The 17,881-nt window shown below is 38.4% G+C and overlaps 1 protein-coding gene across 5 annotated transcripts in view; it reads left to right on the top strand.

Moving 5' to 3' along the window:
* Window positions 1–17,062, top strand: part of RAD54B (RAD54 homolog B) — a 77,695-nt gene extending 60,633 nt beyond the window's left edge. For all 5 annotated transcript variants that reach the window (XM_045860717.1, XM_045860714.1, XM_045860715.1 and 2 more), the window contains exons 10-15: window positions 2,418–2,708; window positions 5,276–5,451; window positions 10,100–10,361; window positions 11,770–11,836; window positions 12,032–12,232; window positions 16,657–17,062. In XM_045860717.1, coding sequence (XP_045716673.1) covers window positions 2,418–2,708; window positions 5,276–5,451; window positions 10,100–10,361; window positions 11,770–11,836; window positions 12,032–12,232; window positions 16,657–16,877 — 1,218 coding nt within the window. In that variant the 3' untranslated portion in view covers window positions 16,878–17,062. The remainder of the gene's footprint in view (window positions 1–2,417; window positions 2,709–5,275; window positions 5,452–10,099; window positions 10,362–11,769; window positions 11,837–12,031; window positions 12,233–16,656) is intronic.
* The last annotated feature ends 819 nt before the right edge of the window (window positions 17,063–17,881 follow it).

The following is a 17,881-nucleotide window of genomic DNA, read 5'->3' as shown; positions in this document are numbered from 1 at the left end:
ATTGTGGCTGCCTCCCTGTGTTTGTTTCTGTAGATTAGGTAGAGCTGTTTTGTTTCCCATTCTTGGTAGAGTGGTTTTCCTATGTACTGGGTGTCCTGTAGGGCCCAGGGGTTCAGTCTCCTTGGTCACCTGAATCGCATGTTCCAGGTATGTCCCTTGTGTGGGTTGTGTGTGCCCTCCTGTTGTAGTTGAGTCATGATTGCTGTTGTTACATCAGTGGGGGGGATTGACCCTCGTTGTTAGGACTGGCCTTGACTGCAGTAGAGGAGCTACTGTGCAGGGGCTAATTCTACACAGCAGCGTTTGCTTTAGTGGGGCTCTGGTGCCTGCACACTCTGCTTTTTGTGTGTGTTGTTTGTGGAGGTAGTTGGGTGGTGCTCTGGTGTAGTCTGAAGCTGGCCACAGAGTGTGTTGTGAGGTGCAGGTCACAGATAGCTGCTGCCTGTGTCCTGTCCAGGGCCACCCGTACTGGTATGAGCTACAAAGTGATCTACAGATGGTTGACACTCTTGCCAGGCTTGGAGGTGGCTCGGAGAGGCTAAGCTGTGAACCGGTGCTAGCCACCACTAGTGCTGGCCTTGGGGCTGCCTGGCAAAAGGTACAGGGCACACCTGAGACCAGATGCTGTTTGGGGTTTCTGAACCTTTGAGAGATTTTTAGGAAAGCCTGCAGCATCAGCTACGCAAGACAGGCCGTTTGTTTGGCACTGGGAGAGACTTGGGTGGAGTCAGGGAGGGTAAACAGTGTTAGCCAATTTGAAGGAAACTTAGATATGGCTCCTGCTTGTGCCTGCAGGGGGAAGGCTCAACAAAGAAACAGTGGCCTCTGCCAGCACTTCTGTCTGGGAGAAAGCTGCCCTTCCAGCTGTTGCCCTGGAGCCAGATGTTCAGTTCCTCCCCACATATGCCTGGTGCCTTGGAGCTGCTGCTCCAACACTGGAACTCAGGGCAAGTAACTCAGAGTAAGCGACTCAGAATGAGTCTGTGGGTCAGCCCTTTAAGAGGAATGCCTGGGAATTCTGCAGCTCTTCATATCACTGAGCCCCAATCTCCATGTGTTTTCGAAGCCAGAAGTTGTGGGGACTTATCTTCCTGGCACTGGAACCCTGAGCTGGGGAGCTTGGTGTTGGGCCGGGACCGTTTGCTGCCCAGGGGAGACCTCTGCAGCTGAGATATCCCTCCTGATTTCTGACCACCACGTGTAGTGTGGAAACAGCCTGTTTTTTGTCCCCACCCCTCCTTCAAGTCTCCATATGGTTTCTTCTGTACAGCCTTAGTTGTCAGATTTCTGTTTAGCCAGATTTCAGGCAGATCCTAATGATGGTTGTTCTTAGTTTAGCTGTAATTTTGATGTGGTCATGGGAGCATGTGAGTACTGTGTTTACCTGCCCTGTCATTTTGACTGGAACTCCTCCACACTTATATTCTTAGTGGTAAGAGCAGGGGCTGTGTTAGGAGATCTTGTAGGTGCCTCTGGGTCTGCTTCCAGTCCCCGATGCCTGCCGTCTCCGGGAGGACGAACGCCCTCGCCCTTTCCCCTGCTCCCACCAGAGTACCTAGCACTAAGCCGGTATATATATAAGTCTTGACAACAGTAGTTGTTTCTGGTTGATTAAAGCTGATTTTAATTTTCTTATATTTACCTAGTTGTATTTAATGACTTTTCTTCCCTGAACCTATTTTTGTTATAAAATTGAAAATAGTTCTAAAATATAAGGGAAATTTTCTTATTTATAAACAAATATGTACATATGGGATTTATTTGAAAATATTTTATTTATTTATTTTTATACTTACCCGAGGACATGCTTATTGATTTCCCAGAAAGGGAAAGGGAAGGGAGAGAAACATTGATGTGAGAGAGAAACACGGGTCAATTGCCTTTTGCAGCCTAGGTATGTGGCCAGGGCCATATGGGATTTATTTTAAGCTTCATTGTGAAGTTCTACATACTCTAAACATTTTATATAGAGAATTTGAACATTTATTTTATTCACACTGAGTTATTATTTTATAACTGTACTATTTAATGAATAATGTGTAATGATTTTGAAAGAGTCTGCAGTACTTTGTTCCAATAATTTCCTATAGGCTAAATCTTAGGATCAATAACTTGTCAAAATATTAACTTACAAGAATTTGCTGTATCAGTTCTTTGCTTTGATTTTGAGACTTTGTACTATTATAGCAGTCACATAAAAGCTTACTTTCAGGGTAATTTAGTTTGTAGATTATTGATGTCTAATGGCTCTCACTGGTGATAATAAAATAAATTAATAAAATAAATTATTTTATTTATTCTGTTAAATAAAAATTCTGAAGGCAAGCAACTAATTTATAATGATAAAATATTTAATGTTCATTTTAACTGCAATTATTTTTGTCTATAATACTTTAAGTCTGCTTTTTTTTTTATAGGAAGAAAAGGAGTTAGGAGAGAAAAGAGCAGCTGAACTTATTTGCCTCACTGCACCCTTTTTCCTTAGAAGAACTCAAGAAGTCATAAATAAATACCTTCCACCTAAAATTGAGAATGTAGTCTTTTGCCGACCAGGGGCACTGCAGATCGAGCTCTATCAAAGGCTGTTAAATTCTCAGGCTGTCAGGTTTTGTCTTCAAGGGTCACTGGAAAATAGTCCTCATCTAATATGTATAGGAGCCCTGAAAAAACTGTGCAATCACCCCTGCCTTTTGTTCAGCTCTATAAGGGTAAGTAGTGGGTGAGACTTTGTCAGGATGTGAGCTGAGGGTTCTATGTCATGTGAATCTAGGAGGGCAGATTGGACTAATCCCTGGGGTTGCATTGTGGGTCTTCCCACAGACCTGAGTCTCTTCAGTGTGGTTCTGCCACAGAGCAGATCCAGCCTCCTGTTTGTGGCTCAGAGCATGTCCATATTTACAGGCTGCACCAGGGACGAAACGGGTGTGCGGCTCTTCCTTCCAGGGCGTGAGCCTGTGCCCTTTGGGACCTTGCCTAGTACTTTGTCATGGTCTCCCTTCCTCTTCTGTATTAAAAAGCCAGTCAGTTTGGTTGGTGCCAACAAATACAAAATTTACCATTAAAAATAATTTATTTTGTTCTTCATTATGAAAGCAATACATAAGTTTTGTATGAAATTCAGAAAATCACAAAGAAAATAAATGATACACTGGTTAGAATGTTAATTGCTATAACTGGAAGATAGTTTGGTAATATGTATCAAAAGCCTTATACTTTTGTATATTTTGTGGCCTGGCGTATTACTTTTTGCAGTTTGTTATAAAGAAATAAAGCTCTTCAGACAAAAAAGCCACACTTTTGCATTTGTAATAATAATCTTAGCTAACACTTATTAAGCACTTATATATAAAATATGAAGTAGTTTTCTAGAATTATTTCTTACAGAATTTTATTTATTCTTTATAAAATAAAATTTATTCTTTATGTATTTAGTACTATTATTACCATCCCCAATTTTTTTGATGAGGAAATAAGGAGTCAAAGATATGTATATATAATCTTTTTCTAAAATACATTTTTCTACTCAATAAATTATGAACATTTTCCCAAGTTAGATACTAGATACCGTCTACAGGTATGATTTTTCAGGCTGACCATTGGGACATTTAATGAATATGAGGCAGTGTGAAGTGTGTTGAGAGGTTTCTGTTTTGGAGTTGGAACTGAGTACCAGTCCCCACTGAACTACTTACTATGGTCAAGTTACGTCTGTGAGTCTTAGCTTCTTCCCTTCCTCTCTTCTTTCCAAGAGAGAGGGGAAGGGAGGCAGAAAGAGAGGAGAGAAAAATTGATCAGTTGCCTCTCACATGTCCCCAACTGGAGACCTGCTCTGCAACCCAGGCATGTGCCCTGACTGGGAATCGGACCGGTGACCTTTTTGTTTATAGGCCAGCACTGAACCCAGTGAGTCACAGTGGGCAGGGCAGCCTTAACTTTCTTAACTGGAAAACACAGATGATGATAATTTCCTGATAATGTTGTTGGGCAGTTTGATGAAATAATATGGAAAGTTGCACAGTAACTATCAATAGTCTGTTATCTCCAACTTGCCCTTAACAATTTTTATTTTTATATTTTTTTCCTTTAAACAGTAAAATCATAATTTGCAAACAAAAGAAAACTCGTGGGTGCCATATGATGCTTGAGGTCATTAATTACACACTTAGAAAATGCAGTGTTGTACCAGAATTCTCTAAGTTTATCCTACAGTGGGTTATATTTACATAGTTTACCATAGAAGTCAGCTTCTGTAACTCTGCAGTAGACAGGATCATAACTATTTATTAAGCAACTTTTAAGACACAGATTCTATATACAGTGATAAACATTAAAACCTTGGAGCAGGATGCCCAGCAAAAACAGAAGCTAAAAATGCTTCCTTAAAAGGAAGACCTTGTGCTGGTTTAGAATGTATCAGTTACCTAATAACAGGGATAGGATACTTCATAGGATCCTACAAATAAGAACCAATATAAAGTAGCTGAAATGAGTTTTCCACATATGTAAGTACCAGTGACAAGTTTCGTAAATGTGGGAGAGAGTGAGGCGACCTGCCAGTCCCAGAAATTTAACCTAAACAGTGAGGTAGTCATTAATAAACGTAACCTCTAGTTACATGTCCACATGCCAGCTAGACACTTTCAGAGTGGGAATTTCAGAGGTGCTGATAATTACTTTGGAATAAAATTATTGTAAAAACTATGGGTGAAATAAAACAGTATTGTTGTTAGTAAGAATAAATTTGTTAACTTACTGAGAGAATTGTTCCTTCTTGCAGAAGAAATTGATGAGATTGAGTAAACTACTGTGTTTATTTGGGGTATCAGCTGGGCGGTGCTGTGTGAAGCCATTAAATCAGAAGAGAAAAATGATGGCAGGGAGGGAAAAGGGAAGAAAAGCGAAAGAGAGGGTCAGTGATGAGAGATCTTGGGGTTTGGAGAGGATGGATTGTGCAGCACTGTTTGCATCTGTTTTCCTCTCCGTTATTTCTCTGTTTCTGACCGCCCCCATCCCCACCATGCCTTACATCCAGACAATGACTCTGCACTTGTAGGGTGAAGGAGACTGCATTTGAATGGCTCTGTAATTAACTTGATAGGATGCATGTTCTATTTTTTAAAAATAACCAAATTGTAAGCTATAAAGATATATGTAATTGATAGCTTGTTCTTTTCAGGTAGCTAGTAATATTCACCATTTCCCCCCCATAATTTTAGCATTTTCCATTTCCAATAAAAAACAAATACAAACCAGTGTTAATCATTTTTTTGAATAGGAAAAAGATTGTAGCTCAACTTGGGATGAAAATGAAGAGAGAAGTCTTTATGAAGGCTTGATAAATGTGTTTCCTGCTGATTACAGCTCTCTCATGTTTTCTGAGAAGGAGTCAGGAAAACTACAAGTGCTGACAAAGCTCTTAGCGGTTATTCATGAGCTTCGTCCTACTGAAAAGTAAGTGGTCAATTTAATAAACTGACTCAGAGGATGTCCTTATTCCCCCATACCTCTCCCTGCTGTTTTTTTTTTTTTTTTAAAGAAGAAAACATTAAAAATAAGTTGTTTTCTTTGGGAGCGCAGTTAGCTCCCAGTATTTGTTAAACTTATTAACAATTGTGTCTGTTTTTATTTAAGAAAAAACTTAATGTAAATACTGATATTTAAAAAAATCCTAGAGATGTCTTTTTTTTTATGTAACACCTAGCTTGTACCTTAATCTTTTTGAGAATCCTTCTTTTACTCTCCCCTAAATGTCGATACTCTTTAGGGTTGTTGGTTTAGCCTCCTTCTCACTCGAAATACCCTTCCTGGGCTATCTATCCCCATAATTTTAATTATCATTCATATAGTGTTGACTACAAATCTGTCTCTCTAGTCTAGCTCTCTTCTAGTTTCCACATCCTTCTCTCTGTTTAATGCAGGGTTCCCCAACACACCACCCCCTCCCTTGTTAGGAACCTGGCTGGGAGCAAAAAGCAAAGCTCATCTGAGCTCTGCTTCCTGTTCCCCCCACACCTCCCCACCCCCGTCTCCCAGGAAACCAGTCTGTGGTGCCAAAAAGGTTGGGGACTGCTGCAGTTTAAGGGACGTCTAAAGCTATCCTGACGTCCTACCCCACTTTAAGTTTCCTGTGTCCCAAAGCAGCCTGATCATTTTGACACCGCAAACCTGATCCAATTGCGTTACCCTTGGCTGATGATGAGTGGTACAAACAAGAAACCTTATCATTCTTGATTCACTTTTCTCCTTCACTTCTTCGACATTGTCAGTCACTAAGTTCTACTGATTTTATTTTTTAATCTTAGGAATTCATTTCCTTCTGGAATCAACATTTTTGTCTTGATTCTTATAATTACGGATTTGGGTTTTGATAGTCTCTTACAAACTTTATTTCCCTCTTACTTTCAACCCCATTACATATCAACATTGTCCTAAATCACATTCTAGAATAGAAATGTGACCTGTCACTCCCTTTTTACTTTCAAAGACTCCCAGTTGTCTTCCAGAAATTTCTGAATGCTTTAGCCCATTGGGCAAGAGTCTTCATGACCTGTCTAATGCCTCCTTTTCCAGCCTCATCTCTCTCCATTCCTTCACATTTACCCTGCAGTCCAATTATACCAAACTACCTGCAGAACCCATAATCTGCCTCTGCTCTTACCTGTTGTGTTTCCTATCCCAGCATTACCTCTACTTCTCATTCTTCTGGACAGCTTTTCCTCTTCATTGATATTCAGCTCAGATGCTTTCTCCTGAGCCCCTGGCCTCAGCTCCAGTTAGCTTTGCCTCTCCTGTACTGTGTAGCGTCTCGTACGTGCCTCTAATGGAGCTCTTCTCACATCACATTTAATCGTGGGTTCTCTTAAAAGTCATTACCTGTAGTGCGGCGACTGGGTCTTCATTATTGTTGGGTAGGAGGCATTCGACCTGTGTCTGTGAATTAAAGCAAAAATACATAGAAAGACTACAAAATAGTAATTATGTTGGATTGTCAAGGAATCTTAACCTCTTTGGAAGATTTTTAGTATCATTTGACTTGTGAAGATTTTTAGATTTATTTTTATATCAATGAAGTGACTAGAACAAAGAAACATTCTATGGAATGTTTAATGTAGTTTAATTAAAATCTTTTATTAGGTGATATTTGATATGTAGAGGAGAACATGTATGATTATATGCAGATTGTAACCCTGTTTGAATTTAAGAGTGTGAAATTTTGTTTATCCTTTTTACTCTTTTCGGAGTGAGGGGTAGCTGGTTGTGTTTGGGCAAAAAATAATGAGTGAACAGAGTTTTAGATGAAGTGAGAAGAGCTAAGGTATGAACACAGATGGATTTATCCTTGACGGTGTCAGAGGGCAGGAGTGACTAGAAACTCTGTGAAATTCCCCACTCTTTTGAATGTGCCTTTCTCTTGATTGGGCATTTGCTTGGTTGCTGTAGGTTTTTGATTGCCGGAGCTCCTATAATGTTATTTTTGCCAGTTTCCAGGTGTTTATTTAATGTTTCATGGGAGAACGAGGACCTGGAGTGTCTTAGTGCAGTAACATCTTGCCGATGTCACTCATTTCATTGATTTCGACTATTTAATGACCATGTCTTGTAATTCATGATGATTTAGTGCTTTTATGTCCTCCTTCCACCTTCCATCCTTCCAGGCCAGTCGTATAACTTCTGGTTAAATTAATATTTAATACTTATGATATTACAATTAGGTTGTTTACTGCTAAGACAAGTAGCTTACGTCATTACAGTTCTTTTCTTGAACAACTTTTCCTTTCCTGGAGCCATGATTACCTTTTTTTTTAAAAAAAAAAAATTAATCCTCAGGATATGTTGATTAACTGAGGGTGCATTGATTAACTTGAGAGAGAGAGAGAGAGAGAGAGAAAGTAACATTATCCGTTACCTTCTGTACACACCTCGACCGGGGATCCAACCTGCAACCCAGGTATGTGCCCTGACCAGGAATTGAACCTGAAAACTTTTGGTGTATGGGATAATGCTCCAACAACTGAGCCACCTGGCCAGGGCATTACTGATGGCCTTTTTATCCCTTCTCCCCATTTGTTTTATTTTTTGTATTACAAAGTCTTCTTATACCCTTCAGTACCTTTCAGTGCATTTGTCTGAGTCTTTACTTCCTTTATATTTTGCCTTTTCTGTTGGACTCCTCTAACCTCTGCTACCCTTTTGAACTAGGGTTGTTCACTAATCTTGCTACAGAGCTGCCTTCCTGGAACTTAACCATCGCCTGTCAATTCCTTTGTCTTCTGTTCTGTTGGATCTCTGTTTCCTGTAGTACATCCTGTAGTAGCTTTTAAGAAAGAGAAGATGGGAGGTGAGTCTTTTTGACATCGTTCCTGTCTGAAACTGTTTTTATTCTATGTTAGTGCTTGACTGACAGCTAACCTGTTTATAAGATTCTAAATTGAAATCGTGGTCTCCTAGAATTTTGAAGATTGCTTTATATGTATTCCAGCTTTCAGAGCTGTATTTGAGAAGTCTGATGCCTTTCTGGTTTCTATTCTTTGCATGTAACTTGTGTTTCCTTCATGAAAGCTCTAGCAGCTTTTTTTCATCCCTCATAGTTTGAATTAAATTCTTGGTGTACTTTAATATAGATCATTTTTTAATTTGTTGAGTTGGGAGCTTTTCAGTAAGTTCTTTTAATCTGAAGATTCCCAGGTCTGGAAAATGCCTGCCTGCCTGTCTCTCCTCCCTCCCTCCCACTCTCTCCCTCTCTCCCTCTCTCCCTCACCCCCTTTCCCTCCCTCTCCCTCCTTTTTTCTCTTCCCGTTTCTCTTCTTTCTCTTTTTCTCTAAACAGTTTATTGCTTTTTGGGGGGAATTTCTGTCAGCCAGGTATTGAACCTCATGGATAATTCTTTTATCTTTTCTGTCCTATTGGTTACTGCATTTCTCTTTAATCTATTTCTGGGCAGACTCTCTTATTATTATCTTCTAAATCTCCAATGAAAAATTTATTTTGGCTATCATTTGAAATTTATAAGATTTTTCTTATTCTTGATTGATTTTTTTTATTGCCTCCCCTTCTTGTGAATGTTACCTCTTATTTGAGGATATTGTTTTCTTTTCCCTCCATTGTTCTATTTTATTCAGGCTTCTTTTTTGTTGTTGTTGTGGTTTCTATATTTAATGTTGGAGGCTCACCTCAGATAGCTGGTGATCCTTGGTGTCCACTTGTATTTAAGAGTAAGAAAGTGAAACATTATTATTGAATGTTCTGTGTGCATGGGTAGGGCTTGTTGACTCGTTACCTCATTGGGTAATTAGGCAGCGAATTGGCTTTGTTATTTAGGGACTTCCTATCTCTGTGGGTCTTTTCTCTTGGGCATTTATGTCATCCCAGATATGAATCTTCCATGACACCTTTCCTGGGGTTGGATGTGAGAGGGTCACCTGGCTGCTGGTGTCCTGGGAGCTGGCAGGAGAAGGGGACTGGGGTCTTATCATCCAGAATGCGTACTTCATTTCGATTAGTCATTATGTTTCTGCCTTTAAAGTCCTCTGATCTAAGGTTCTTTGATTTACTTTCTCTAGACAAACATTTGAGAAAGAAAGTCAACTTGTGACATAGGGTAGGCCCTGGGTTCTGCTTACCAGTGCCCTTTAAGAGCTCCAGTTTCCTTCCTTCTGAGATGCCTGGAGAAGACTCTGTGGGGTGAATGAGCTTGCACTTATTTCTTATTGGAATTTCCTACTTGGGGCACTTAGGTTTTACCTTCTGTATACTCATAAGTAGGTCATTATTATGTCATTCTCTGTTTTTGTATATAAATGTCTCCTATTTTATCAAAGATAGAGTTTGTATTTCTGTTTTTCATTTTCCTACTGTTTTTAGGGTGAATTTTGAGAGGTGAAGGTGGCAGAAAGGTATTTACTTCACTATTTCAAAACTGGAAGTCTCTTAGATATTGACTTTAAAATTGAATTTGAGGGAGAATCTGTGTTATAAAAGGCCATTGTTGCATGTCCTGTAAATATCAGTGATAATATTACTTTACATCTTTCTTCAGTTAAAATTATCTAAGATTGTCTTTAAATTGTATATATCAAGAGTCTTCCTTTTTGATTGACAGGGTCGTGTTGGTATCCAACTACACAAAAACGCTGAATATTTTACAAGAAGTATGCAAGCGTCATGGATATGCTTACACAAGACTTGATGGACAAACACCAATCTCTCAAAGGCAGCAGATTGTTGATGGTTTCAACAGTAAATACTCTTCCGATTTTATTTTTTTGTTAAGTTCAAAAGCTGGTGGTGTGGGACTTAACCTTATTGGAGGATCTCACTTAATTCTCTATGACATTGATTGGAATCCAGCCACTGACATCCAGGTAGGACTATATTTTATGCAGTAAATAAATATTACACAGTTCCTCCTGGGCATATACCTGCTAGGGATACAAAGATGATGATGTATTGTATGATAACTGCTGCATTTAAAGCCCTTATTTTGCCAAGGACTCTGGTAAGTGCTTTACATATTTTTAGTCTTCACAAGTGTGGGTATTATTAGCCCTGTTTTGCAGAGGAAGACCTGAAAGCTTGTTCTGGGTCACATAGCAGAGCCAGGAGGTTCTAACCCAAACCTGTAGGTCTCTAGGCTCAAGCTTACTGCACAATTGGGCCTTTAGGGTGCTTATGACCATGTGGGGAAGACAGTCAAGTATTACAGATGCTATGATCAATGTTTGAGCAGAGCACAGTAAAGATATAAAATTACCTTATTTAGGGAAATATTTGAGAAGAACCTTTGGTTTTCTTCAGCATACAGTCCATCGTTATGCCTTCTGAGATTTCTATGTATAGATTTGCACCTGAGTCTGTATCTGTGTTGTTATTACAGTGAAAAGGTACAGACTAAAATCAGTAAAGGCACATAGGGCAGAGTCCAGAAGAGACCAGGCATGAGCTTCCAGTTTCCCTCCCCTTCTGGAGTTGCATGGACAACGCCTAGTTCTCCTAGCATCGATGAGTGAATACAATACATACGGAGTTCTGTCAAACAGAGACGCTCACTTGCATGTTGGTGGCCAGAGTGTGTGTTGGATGTCGGTCATGCAGGCATGGAGTACCCAAGTAACTGACCTTAGTTATTCAGTCTCCAGCCCCACCAGAGGTCACCCTGACAGGGCATGGCCCAAGGCCCTCACCTAATCACACTGTTAGCATAAACTATCTAGCGTGGCCCAAGGTCCCAGGTAAACAAAGACCCTTTTATCAGGAAGGATATTCCAAGGGTTTAGGTTATGTCCTGGGAGCTGGTTGGAAGGCCGGGCTTTTCTTTGGAATGTGCGGGTTTTGGCTATCAACCCTTTAGGGTATCATTGACCCTGAAACCACAAGGCCCTGTCTAGAGCCTGACTGACTGCAGGTATCCTAGGGCCTCCTTAGGGATGAGTCATGAGCTGGGAATGAACTCTCCTGCCCAGTGGCTCTTTGTGTCCTACTGTCTAAACTGCTGTGTCCGAGTTTGATGCAGATAGACCGTCTAGCTTTGTGATACCCTGTGGTTACTTCACAGTACCGTGGTGGAGTCCCTTCCTTTCTCTTACTCAGGAAAAAGATGTGAGTGCAGAATGCTTGGGCATGCCTGGGCTTTGTTTTTTGAAGCTATAGGAAAGAGTAAAGAATTCTAGTAAAACCTAGAATTCCTAATCTTAAATGTATTAATGTAAATCGCTTATGTGGAAAAGGCTATTCAACTAACGGTATTCTCAGAATTCTCATTTATTTTCGAAGGCGATGTCTAGAGTGTGGAGAGACGGTCAGAAACATCCTGTGCATATTTACAGACTCCTAACCACAGGTAATAACCCTTCAGTGTGACAAGAAGTGTATTCTCTTTAAATGATTTAAAAAATTTTTGTTGTTAATCTGTGTGCTTTAGTGTTAGGAATTATAGTTGTTTTTTTTTGTTAACTAGTAAGCTAAACATATTTTACCCTTCAAAAATAATAGACATAAATATCTGGAGTAAGTTTAATGACTGTTTTCTCTTTAGGCACAATAGAAGAGAAGATCTATCAACGGCAGATCAGTAAGCAAGGCCTTTCTGGGGCAGTTGTAGACCTAACCAAGACGTCGGAACATATTCAGTTTTCAGCAGAGGAACTTAAAGATTTGTTCACACTACATGAAAGTTCACATTGCGTGACTCACGACCTGCTTGAGTGCGAGTGTATGGGAGAACTAGATCACACAGGTTTGTTGTGTTTTAACTCTGTTACGGTGGTAAAGTTAATTAGTCTCTCTTCAGCTATTGAAAATATTTAAATACAGAATAACTAAAATATTTACCAGTTGTACACATTAGTTTCCTTTTTTCCTGAGGTCATAGGGCAACTGCCAGATCAGTATTTGAGAAATTAATTAGAACCTTATTCTCTCAGTTTGCTGCTTATTTTTCAATCAGTTGTGGAAAGTTTAACTTAGAGAAATCTTTCAAATTCTGGTATAATGGCTTCAGAATTACAACAATGTTTTTAATCCTTTTTTCTATTTCACAAAAAGACGTACACTTAACAGAATAATGTTAATCTTTGGTCTTTTTGTGAAGACCTTAATCATTACGGGGTCATACTCTCTGAGGTGGTGAGCATGGGCCCCCATACTTGCCAATACGTTGTAAACTGTTGGTGTTGGATAAGTGAAGCTAAAATGTCAGTCCTCTAGAATTAACACCATTCAAATGGGAGCTGGATCAGAAGCAGGACTTGAATGAGCGATGTTCAGGAGTTTGAAACCACTTGATAAATTATATTGAGTAGATTTGAGAAGTTAGACTGTACAAGACTGACACGGAAGAATTTATATTTCACATAAATGATATTTGATTCTCCATGATATGTTTTCTATTTTAATAATTTCTGCTTTTATTTTATTTTCCCTTTTTCATTGCGTTTACTCTGTTCTTTTTTTATTTTTTCAAATTAAATGCTTAGCTTAATAATTTTCAGCCTTCTATGAAATAGGTATTTAAGGCTATAAATGTTCCTCTAAGATGAGTCTTATAATTTTTTTTTACAAGATTTATTTTTAGAGAGGGGAAGGGAGGGGAAAAAGAGAGGGAGAGAAACATCAGTGTGTGGTTGCCTCCTGTGCACACCACACTGGGAATCCAGCCTGCAACCCAGGCATGTGCCCTGACTGGGAATCGAACCAGTGACCCTTTGGTTCACAGGCCAGCACTCAATCCACTGAGCCACACCAGCCAGGGCTGAGTCTTATAATTTTGATATAGTCTTTTTATTATTCAGTTCTAAATGCTTCATATTTTCCATTATGATATCTTCTTTGAATCATGAATAATTTTAAATTATCTTTTAAAGCATATTTTAGTTCTTGTTATTGAATTCTGACTACTGCACTATAGTCTGAAATAAGGTTTGCATGATATCAATACTTTGATAAGTATAGAGACTTGGTGGTGGCCTGGTGTGTGATCACTTTGTAAATGTTTCTTTTGTACATGAAAACTATGTGTATTCTCTTAATTACTTAGTTTAGAGTTCTGCCATATTGGTCAAATTTTGTTACCAAATCAATTTTTTCTTATTTTACAGATTTAAAAATTTACTGTTTTATCTCACAAATTGCTAATATATTTACATGGCTCACTACTAAAAATATAAATTGTATATGGTGAAAACTCTCCTCCCACACTATTCTCACCTGCCTAATTTCTAGCCCTTCTACTCTCTAAGAAACTACTAGTATTAGTTTTTTATGTATCCTTCTATATATATTTTTATGTATATTCAAGGAACTCTGGATACTTATTCTTGTCCATTTTTTTTACCACCATAAAGGGCAGCAGAGTATATGTATACATCTGTACCTTTTCCATTTAATATTGTATCTTGAGATCTGTCCATATCATTACAGAAAGTTTCCTCGTATTTTACCTTCAGTTATATAATCCTCTGTTGTATATTTATTTATCTGTCCCCCACAGATGTCCAGTTAGGCTCTTTCCAGTCAGTATATAGCTTTATTTATACATCACTTTTCATATGTTCCACTATATCTACCAGGTAAACTATCAGTGTTACTGGGTCAGAGAATATATGCATTTGTAATTTTAATGGATATTGCTGAAATGCCCTTCATTTGGGGTTGTATCATTCACGTCCCGCCAACGAAGCACTAAAATGTCTATTTCCCCACAGCTTTGCCAGTTTAGTGCATTATCAAATGTTTGGAATTTCGCCAATCTGATAATAAAAAAATGTACAATGGTCTAGTTTTAATTTGCTTTTGTCTTATTATGAGTAAAGTTGAGCATATTTTCCTATTTCCTTGATATGAACCATCTGTTTATATCATTTGCCCATTTTTCTACTAATAGCCTAATTTATTGTTAGCTATATCTGTTACTGAAAGTGGTATGTTCAAATCTTGGAATATTACAGTGGAGTTGTCGAAGTTTTTTGTTATTCTATTTTTGCTGTATATATTTTATATCTTCTTTGTGATTTTTGTCCTTCAGGTCTATTTATTTTATTATTATGTAGTGGTTTCTTTATTCCTAATGAATTGCTTTCATTTGTCTTAAGTTAATATATTACATCGACTTTCTTATAGTATTGGTCTGGTGTATCTTTTCCCATAAATATTTCTATGTTATTATGTTTTAGGTGTCTCTCTTATTAAAAGCATAAAGGTGGATTTTAAAAAATCCAATCTAATCTTCTCTTTTAACAACATCATTTAGTCTTTTACATTTACTATAATTATTGACATATTTTGATTCATTTCAACTGTCTTATGTTCTTTTTAAAAAAATTTCTAACAGGGTCTATTAGTGGTTAACTCAATCTTTGATTTTTCAAAATACCTTTGTTTTTTTCTCTCTCAAATGCTGTCTTTGCTAGGTGTACAATTCTAGTTGATAGGGTTTTTGGTCAATACTTTGAAGGTATTCTACTGTTTGCTAGATTCTCACAGCAATTTTGTCATCTCTTAGAACCTGTTATTTTGAACATTGACAGGATTTTGATGATATTAAGGGACTTTTTTAGGTGTAACTAAATTTAAAGAGACATCTCTATCTTTTACAGATGCAGAGTGAAATATTTGCAGGTGAAGTGACACATGCTATACACTTAATAATAGGGAAGTGGAGAAGCGGAATCTAAGTGAAACAGGGTTGGCTTTTAGTTGGTAGTTATTGAAGGTGGGGCACATAAACCTGTAGGTTCTTTTTCTATCTTGTCACCTTTTATATGTTTTTAAAATTTCTCATAACTGAAAGGTTAAAAAGTAAAACCTTCAATAGCTTCCATTGCTTTTAGGCTAAAGACTAAAATATTTCAAGTGGCGAGTTAGTTTGGGTAGGGTAAGTGCTGTAACTTCTAAAACTCGAAAACCCAGTGGCTTACCTACCACGACAGACAAATTGCAGGTGCACAGCCTTCTTTCTGTAAGGTGGTTTAGTGACCCGGGCTTCTTCCCCTTGGCCTCTACCGTCCCCTTAGATGTCAGGGTCCCCTTCTGGGATCCGTGCCTCTAACAGCAAGCAGGTAAGAGAAGAGAAAAAGTAGAAAACCGTGTGGTGAAGGGAATTTTTATAGGCCAGACCTGGAAATGACATAGATCACTCCTATCTACATCCGTAGGCTAACCTCAGTGGTTGCCTCTATCAGTAATGGAGGCTGGGAAATGTGGCTGAGTGCCCTGGGAAAGAGAAATGGATTCAGTGAATAACTACCGGCCTCTTCCGGGCATGATTTGATTCCAGCATTTTGCATAATTCAGCCTTTGAAAGTGCACTTCCCCTTGTATTACCCAGCTTCTTTTCTTGCATTTTCTTTGCCTCTGCTCTCCAGGCTCTAATTGCCTTAAGCACCTGTCAGTTCCTCAGCTGTGTCCTCCCTCCCTTTTCCTCCCTTAGCCTTTTTAAGTCCCTTTCTGGAGTGCTTTACCTCCCCTCCCCATCTGGTTCTTGCCTTCGTGTCTTTCAGATCTTAACAAAACAAGTCAGTTATCTTGTTACATGTTCTCAGATCCCTGTATCTTATATGTCCCCTATATCTAACTTCATACCTTTACTTACATATCCTTACATATCAGTAATGTAAGTCCATAGTTCCTTGTCTTCAATTTTGAAATCTAGAAAGCTTGAAGGCTAAAACTTGTTTTATCTTTACAAATCTGCAACAAACTCATTGGTGGCAGAAACCTTACCAAATGGGTAGTCTTTAACCCATTTTGTAGGACTATTCATATGACCTGCAGAATAGTGATGGGCTTGCTTATGGAGTGCTGTCCCAGATTGTTCCAATTATATATTTTTTAATTGTATTTTTCCATTACCATTTATACCCCCTGTACCCTCTTCCACCTCCACTCACCCCTCTCCCTGCAAATTATACTCTGAATTTGGAAATATACCTGGTCCCAAAGGTTTTAGGTAAGGGATTGCAGACCTGTAACATATCTCTTTGGATGATTCTTTGTTTACTGTGTATATCTCCTACTAGACCATAAGGTCCTTGAAATCAGGACCAAAACGTAATAAATTGCATAAACTTATTAGACCATAAAATAAAAAGTTCTAACAGGTAGAATCAATATGGTAGAATATTGATTGGCTTAAGGACTCTCTCATTCTTTTCCTTATTGCAGGTGATTCGTTGGAAAAATTCCCTCTCTCTAGAAATTGCCAGCTTGGTCCACATCACAAGAAGCCCAACTCCCTGAAACCTCTCTCCATGTCACAGCTGAAGCAGTGGAAACATTTTTCTGGAGATCATTCAAATCTTGAAGATCCTTTTCTTGAAAGAATAAGAGAAAATGTATCATTCTTTTTTCAGAATATAACCAATCAAACCACTGCTGTACAATGAAAGATTAACCCATGACATTACTTTGTCATGAGTTAAAAAATCCCTTTAAAAAATTACAGTAATTAAATGTAATTTTTGAAAACCAATAGAATTATTTACATTACCATAATACATTTGCTACAAAGTATATCATTATTTTGATACATGGTCAACTGTTTTGTATATATTCTTAAATAATTGAAACATTAAACATGTCTATCTTATAACTGTTTAGTAATAATTCCATAATTGATGCACTTTTATCAAGTACCCACTAAGGAATTTTCATAAGGAATATGAAAAAAGGTAAAATACCTGGCTTGGGGAAATTTAATCTGATTAGGAATATTAGACAGAGATGTATCAGATAATTGAAAAAGTTGATAAATTTAAACTATAGCTCAAGGGAGTAAGAGAATCAGCGACTGGAATCGCAAATGCTGAAGACGGTGCAGGTGACAGTTGCTGCAGGTGACAGTTGCTGCAGGCGGACAGCGTGCGGATGGTGGTGGGCTGGTCCGGAGGAGACGCAGGGTGACGGACCCTTCAGAGCACTGGTTCCTCACCTGGGGCTCAGGCTCGTGAGGCACTGACCTGAAGTCTATAAAGCTTTGTCCACCAAACCTTGTTTGTAAATTGGAAAAAATTTCAACTGTCATGTTGAGGGTGTCTACAGTAATTTTTGATGTTAAAAAGAGAGTTTTAATGCACAAGCAAGCTTTAGAAGACTGAAGTGTACTCAGAAAAAGGTGTTATTTAATATCTAGTTGGGGCTTCTATAATAAGCTTTTGCTTCTACTTAGGAAAATTTCTTTTAGACTGAATATTGCCTTGAGGTGTCGAATAAATATGATAATATGAAACTTTTTTTAAGTATAAATTTTGCCTTATGCCACATTTAAAAATTAACCATGCTGAAAAGAATGACCACTTGTGCACTCACAGTGTTGTGCAACTATCACCACTGTCCGTTTTCAGAAGAGAGTTCTCCCTCTCCCTGTTCTGGCCACAGCCAGCCCGCAGCT

This window comes from Phyllostomus hastatus, unplaced genomic scaffold (genome assembly GCF_019186645.2).
Source record: "Phyllostomus hastatus isolate PE091 unplaced genomic scaffold, TTU_PhHast_1.1 phas_scaffold_21, whole genome shotgun sequence".
In the NCBI taxonomy this organism is placed as follows: domain Eukaryota; kingdom Metazoa; phylum Chordata; class Mammalia; order Chiroptera; family Phyllostomidae; genus Phyllostomus; species Phyllostomus hastatus.
The sequence above is the reverse complement of the archived record's forward strand: the minus strand, read 5'-3'. Positions and strand labels throughout refer to the sequence as shown.